This window comes from Argiope bruennichi, chromosome 6 (assembly GCF_947563725.1).
Source record: "Argiope bruennichi chromosome 6, qqArgBrue1.1, whole genome shotgun sequence".
Lineage (NCBI taxonomy): Eukaryota > Metazoa > Arthropoda > Arachnida > Araneae > Araneidae > Argiope > Argiope bruennichi.
Genome location: NC_079156.1, coordinates 134640772 through 134648437, shown reverse-complemented (window position 1 = coordinate 134648437; position 7666 = coordinate 134640772). Strand labels below are relative to the sequence as shown.

The 7666-nt window shown below is 30.5% G+C and overlaps 1 protein-coding gene across 1 annotated transcript; it reads left to right on the top strand.

Moving 5' to 3' along the window:
• The first annotated feature begins 316 nt into the window (after nt 1-316).
• Nucleotides 317-6773, top strand: LOC129972226 (uncharacterized). Its single transcript, XM_056086272.1, has one exon. It carries the CDS (start codon nt 481-483, stop codon nt 6025-6027), a length of 5547 nt encoding a protein of 1848 aa, XP_055942247.1. The 5' UTR covers nt 317-480; the 3' UTR covers nt 6028-6773.
• The last annotated feature ends 893 nt before the right edge of the window (nt 6774-7666 follow it).

Sequence of the window (7666 nt, the reverse complement as noted above, 5' to 3'; positions counted from 1 at the left end):
AGTATAAGACTGAACTTGGGGACTCCCCGGAGAGATATGGATTCGTGTTTCGATTTGCTGCTGTACGCACAGAAAAGTAGGGTCTACATTCAGCCAGCTACAATCCGTCCAATAAAACTACGCATGTGCAGAAGCTGTACAGCAGCAAGTATTTGTGTGCTCTTCCAACACATGAGCAACTTCCTTCTACGCATGCGTAATCTCACGGAATCTTGGAATTGGCTAAATGCAAACCCACCTATGATGTAATATGGTATCAACCAATAAGAAAACATTTCTTCCTGAGTATGTTGCAGGATCTAAAGAAATACTTAATCAAAACATTGAGTAAATTGCATGATGAGATTTTTATATGGAACTGTCATTCCTGAATTTTCTTATTTTGTGCTGCCTTTGTTTTCCCTGATTAATTCTTTATTTCGGATAGTGATATGACATTTACTTTTAACAAATATATTAAGCGCAACTTCACTATCACTTATGTTTGACTCTGATGGACTTAGTCGAAAAGAAAACCGTTTTTTTAACTTTATCTTTGTAACATTTGCAAGAATTATCATGGAATATTATCTGAGGCAAATACATCATGGAATTCAAGATCCACTTAATATAGATTTAAAAGAATCTGAAATTGTTGTCGGAAGGAGCACCAACTCGGAGTTAAAGAAGTATTCTCAGGTTTCTCGCCAGCATGCTCTTTTTAAAAAAGAAAATGACGTCTGGTTTGTTAAAGATATGAAGAGTTTGAACGGAGTATTTGTTAATGGTAACAAAATTGGGGAAAATCCAGTGCGGCTGGAAATAGGTGATCACATTGGACTTGGAATACCGACAGCAGGAACCGAGTTTGAAGGTTTTGTCTGCTCATTAAGCGTGAAACCTGTCTCAAAGAAAATAATCGTTGTCGATTTATGCGATGAACCTCCAGTTATTAAAACGGAACCACCTGATGATGTACCTTTCAGTACCAATAATGATATTTCTGGAAATTCTTCAAATCAGCACATCACTGATCATTTCCCATTAGCTAGTACTTCTGCAGAAAATAATGAAAGTGCACAGTTCTTTGATAACCATAAAAGTGCCGTAGTCTCTCATAATCCTGTTCCAAATAATATAAAACATCAGCATTCTAATAACACTGCAATTGATAATTCTTTCAATAAAAATTCTAATTTATTTTCAACCCGTAACTCTGTTTCATCGATAGCAGAAACGAACTATCACTTGAACTCATTTGACTCCACAAAAAAATCAATTGTTTTATCACCTGTAAAGTCTATGAAAGTACAATTTTCTTCACAAGAATCTTTACATAACTTGGATCTTAGAAGCAACAAAGAATATAAAGAATTTGGGAAAGATGAGTCTAGAAACACTAAACAAATTTCTTTGTCACATGAAAATACTGCTCATAGATTATCTATCCAAGACGCTGGTATTTCAGCAGTTAATGGGAGTAACACGGAGTATTGCAGTTTGCTTCAAATGCAGGATAAAGAAACAAATTCTGACAGATCTGCTTTGCCTTTAAGTGAAAAAATTATGTTAAAAGATTTTCATATTTGTTTAGTGAAGTGTGACAGTGAATATTTCAAGTTTCCTCCTGATATAAAAAGACCAATAATTAATAGAGTTCTATCTACTGAAGAAAAACACTTTCATGAGATAAATTTCAAGCAAAGAAACAAAAGAAGAATTATATCTTCCGATTCATCATCAGATTCTGAAGATAAAATAAATTTATCAAAACCACAAGTAAAAATTAAAAAAGTAAATGAATCTTCTGCATTGCTTATAAATCCAAAGTCTGATCTAAATACCTCTAATATTACCAATATGTCTTTTGAAGTAAAGAATTCAAATCAAAATAAGAACAAAGAGGACGAGGTAGGTAAATATACATACTCGGGCAATTTAATTCATGCCAAGCCAGATGTATCAGATCTTCCTGTCTTGGAAACTAAAAAGGACATTGAACCTTCAAAATTTTTTTCTGAATCGCCTTTGTTTAGTGCAATCGAATCTGCTGGTAATAATGAGCAAAATGATAAACTAAATGAAAATTTAGCAAAAGATATTATTATGGAAGAAATTGAACCTGGAATTTTAAATAATACAACTTATTCTCAGTCAGATGAAGATGGAGTCATTGTAATATCTGACGATGATGATGAATATATGGACTTTCATTCTTCTCAAATTGTTATAAAACAAGAACCTTTAGATGCAGAACTAGAACTCAATGGTGATGAAGACATGGATGTTGACAATGAAGGTATTCATGATATTTTGTCTCCTGATGAAACACTTTCAGAGACAATAGAAAACATTAAACGATTTGTTAAGACATCTCTTCCAAACAAAGATGAAAATGCATCAAATAGATTACAAACATTAGACGATGTTAAAGTCAAAACATCTTCACCAGTTTCTCAATTTATTAATAATGTAGTAGATTCCGGATCATCTAGTAATATTTCTATATCAGCAAAAATAATTTCTTCAGAGATTATGGGATCTTCACTATCTACTTTGAACAAGGAGAAATTTGCCAGTGAATCTGAAAGATCAAGTGATAGTGATTCCAGTGTTAGCAACCATAGTGTTATTATAACTCCTTCTTTTAAAAAAAATATTGAGGGAAATAAAAAGCAAGAAAAAGGCAGTGATGTTATTCAGAAACAAATTGAAGAAGTAAAAAGTAAAAAATCTAAATCTGTAGGAAGAGCATTGTTGATTGAACCTCAGAAACTGAATCGAAGACCAAATAGATTATGTGGTAGAGGAGAATGGTTTGAAGATAGAACCTCTGAAAATCCTCCTGCTCCAGAGCCTAATAAATTAATAAAAATCAAAGAACCCAAAATGTATGACAAATCTAAAGATCCTATTAAAACCAAAGCTCTATCCGGAAAAAGGAGAGCAAATTTATCTACAAGGCAATCTCTCCTGAACAAACTTCAAGGTCCAAAGACACATGTGGCAAATGCAGTTCCATCACAATCTGTAAAGAAAAGACAGTCTAGACCATTAATAAAATCATCTGAGAAATCGGTTCTTGAAACACAGCCTCAGAAAGAATCTTCAAATGCCAAGAAAAAGAATCCTCCTATTTCGCGACTGCCAAATGAATATGCATCGCGATCAGCATTTCTAGTGTCTGATATGCAACCTATTTTGGCAAAGAAAAGACCAGGAAGTCAAAATAAAATAGTAGATCAAAAAGAATCTGTCAAAAGCACTGCAGCCAATAAAAGTATCCTTCCAGCTTCCAATCAGTCTAATAAATTTCTTGGTAATAAAGGATATTCTATACTAAATACTTCTCAGCAGGGGATTCATATGACAGAGAAAAATCTTAATATGGGATCTGGTGGATCACAGAGCAAAAGTGTGCCTACTTTAATTGTTCCACCTTTGACAACTGCTTCTTTGCCTTCAACTAGCAAAATTTCCTCAGAAACCAATATTGCAGCTTATGCCCATTCTCAGAACAGGGATCCTCGTTTGCAGCGTAGATTGAATTCTTCAGAGTATAAGTCTACAATGAATAAAGAATATTATGCTAATAATCACATAAACAATGCTAATAATTTGACTAATATAAATTATAATAGCAATAATTTTCCTAAAAAAAATACAAATAGTTCCAATACCATCCAACATCATCCTGTTGGTATTAATACAAATCGATCACAGCCCTCTTTCTTGCTGAATAATTCATCTTCTGCTCCAGCACCTGGTAATTACCAATCATTTGCATTATATAATCAAAAACATGGAAGAGAAATAGATAGCCAGAATCATACTGCTGTAGGTTTTGATATTATGGTAAAAAGGATCGTAGAATTCAATGTGAAATGGTTATTTGAACAGAAGACAAATGATTCACCACCACCTGAAATATCGATTGGTGCCAGTAACTTACCACTATTTTATAATTCTGTGGATCATTATATTTCCTCTTTTCTTCCAATGCTTATGTTAGAAACATGGGATAATATATATCAAGAGTCCAAAATAATTTTTGAAAGTGAAAAAAGAATAGCTAAAAAATTTTATTTTATTATCTCATCAACTGAATGTAAATTTAATATGACCGTGTACAACTGTGAAGCAATGGTTAATAAAACCTCTTTTGAACCATCAGAAGGGAATATTTTGTTGATGGAAATAAAGGAGACAAACAATAGCGTAAGGACTTATTTTAGCTATGTGTTTCGACATCAAATTGAGGAAGTGAAAAATAATACTATATCTGCAAAATGGCAAAAATTGGGACCTATGTGGCTTGATAATGCAAAATTGTGGCGATTTTCTGTGTACATTAAAAAGCGACAAGTGATTCCCATGTTTCAAAAAATAATGAAAGGAAATGGTATTTGCTCTGTTAGAAATCGACTACGATTGGCTGATGCACTGAAAAACTTTACTAAATCTTCTTTGAGTCAACTTATTATCCAACCAAATGAAAATGATTTTTATTTGAAATATCCAGACGTATCTCCAACTAGAGATTATAATTATTCTCAAATGATGGTAATTGAGGGAATAAGTTTTGAAATTTTGAAACAAGATTCCAAACCAAAGATAGTTTTGTTGCAAGGACCACCTGGCACAGGCAAGACCCATACAATTGTTGGACTACTAGAAAAATTGACATTTAATCCAAAATTCAAGATTCTTGTTGTTGCTCCATCAAATGCAGCTGTTGACGAGATTGGCTGTCGTCTAATGTATTTAAATCATTCAAATTCAAGGAACCGAACCCACATAAAATTTGTGAGAATTGGTTTACCTGATCAAATAAATACCAAATTGAAATCGTATTCTCTAGATGAAAAGGCATCTGAATTATTTAAGGATTATAATGCAAAAACTATTAAAAGCAAGAAGGAGGAACTTGAAAAATTACAGAAACAAATTAATGAATTGAAAAAACATAAACAAGATTATAGCACCAAGCTGAAAATTAATAGTTTTAAAGATCAGATAAAAAAGGGTGAGGAAAAGCTTAATTCAAACAGTGATAAATACAGAATGTTAAGGAGTTTTAAAAATCAAGTTTTGAGAGAATCCAGTGTCATTCTTTCTACTCTGGGTAGCTGTGGACAAGCAATTTTAAATTCTCATTTTGGATATAATGCCCGCTATTCTTTCTCTTGTTGTATTATTGATGAAGCTTCTCAGTGTACAGAAACTGAAGCACTCATTCCTCTAATGTTTAACATCAATAAATTAATCATGGTTGGTGATCATCAGCAACTACCTGCTACCGTGAACTCTAAATATGCAGCTTCCTTTGGTTATGAACGATCCATGTTTGAGAGGTTTCATTTGTATTTTTCAAAACATTGTAATTATAATCCCATCTACATGTTGAGCACACAATATCGTATGCACTCTGAAATTTGTAAATTTCCATCAGAACATTTTTATGATAATTTGCTCTCAACTGATCCTCATACTGACATTCGGGATCAAAACTTTCCTCTGCATCCGTATATAGTGTACGATATAGTGGATGGACAAGAATCAGATTCATCTAATTCAAAGACTAATTGCACAGAAGCTCATGCTATTGTTGATATTTGTTCCCAAATATTGAACATGAATTCACATTCTTCGATAGGTATAATTACTCCTTATCAAGCACAACGTAGTCTCTATTCTAGTGCTTTGGGGCATAATTCTTCATACAGACATATTGAAATCAATACTGTTGATGGTTTTCAAGGACGGGAGAAAGATATAATTATCTTGTCATGTGTGCGTGCTAACCGTGGAAAAGGTGGCATAGGTTTCCTTGCCTGTCCTAAAAGACTAAATGTTGCCATTACCAGAGCTTGTAAGTGTTTAATTATTTGTGTTCATTCTAAAACTTTAGAGCAGAATGAAGATTGGAGAAAACTAATTGAAGATGCTAGAAACAGACATCTTTGTATATCTGTTAATTCTTATAGAGATATGCAATTGATTTTTCAGACAACAATGGTAAGACAGAAGTCTAAAAGAAGACATTAGTATCATTGTTGATCTCATCTTTTATGAAATGTAAACAGAGACACACAATCCAGTTTTTGTAAAATAAAAATCAGTTATAGGTATTTATGAAAATGTCTGAATATTCTGTTCTATCATAGCTAATTGCTTTAATGTATCTCTTATAGAAACAAAGACAGAGATTTCAATAACTGAGAAGATCAAATAAATATAAATTTCATTACAGTTTTGATTTAATGATAAGTTTTTGGTATATAAATCCTTTGCAAAAGTAGTGTATTATTTTTTTGTAACTTTAAATATTTAATTTTCAGCAAGAAAAGCTTTTATGAAGTAATTGAAATATCCATGGTTACATCTTATATCTATGGTCCAAAATGTAATATCTACGTTTCTTGACTACATAATTTTGAATATGTTCTTCCGATGTTTTATCTTATTAATTTCTATTCTTTTTTGTTTAAAAGACAGCATGTAATATTTAATAATTTACAGAGGCACTTTTTTTTAATATAATCTCGGTTATTGTGAACCATAAATGAAATCTAGACAAAAGTGGTCAAATAAATTTTTAAAAAGGAATGTTTTTGTTGTAACCTGTATTTGTGAAAGACTTCGTTAAATTGATTGATATATATTAATGCTCTTTATACATGTATTATGGATCATTGTTGGATAATTTATTTATATATTGTAGTGACACAAAGTAAGATAAAAAATATATGCTTGTCATTTCTAGAATTGAATTAGAGAAAAATATTGCAAAATTATTTCTAATTGAATGTAATTCTTTTGGTATTAAGTTTTTGGAAATTTTTGTTCATAAGAAAATTATGTTTTCTAGATTTGTTAAATTTTATAAATAATTAGTATAATTATATTTATTTATAAAATGTAATTATCTTAAAATGGAAGTTAAATGCATTAAAAGGTTGCAATAAAATGATTATGCATTTAAAATATACTGATTATATAATTATATTTCTGTCTGTTTGAATGAGGCTTACTTCTTCTTGAGCATATTCTTAAATAATTTTAATTATTTGAATAAAAATTTTCTATAATATATTTGAAAATGCACATTTTTAAAAATTTAGTTATATCTACTTTTGAATGAGTTATTGCACATCATAACTTTTAAAAAAAATATTTGCAAATTTGATTTCCTAATTTTATGTAGCTAGATATATTTAATCTTTATATAATAAAACTGTGAAACTGTTTTTTAATCTATACTATGAATATATTTGAAAGCCAATATCGATAAAAATAACTTCAAAGTGATGTTTCTAACTCATTTAGTTATTATTATTGCTTTCTCAAAATGCAATTTTCATTTAGAAAATTCTAAAGTGAATTAAAAATCATTTCCTATTGTTAAAATGCTTAAAACTTAAGTATTTGTCACTTGTTTCTTCTTTTTTTAATGTTTCTTTTTTCAAATTTGTAATTAAAAGGCATGTATTGAAAAAAATATATTTATGCTTTGATTCTGATTACAGAAAGGCCAATCTCAAAAAAAAATCATTTTTAATAACAAATTTATAGCTACACAAAAACAAAGAAAAAAAGCACTTCAGATTTCAAATGTAAATCAGTTTTACAAATTACTTGAAATTTCAAATTTAGCAGTAAATTCTATAAGAAATTTATAAGTTTA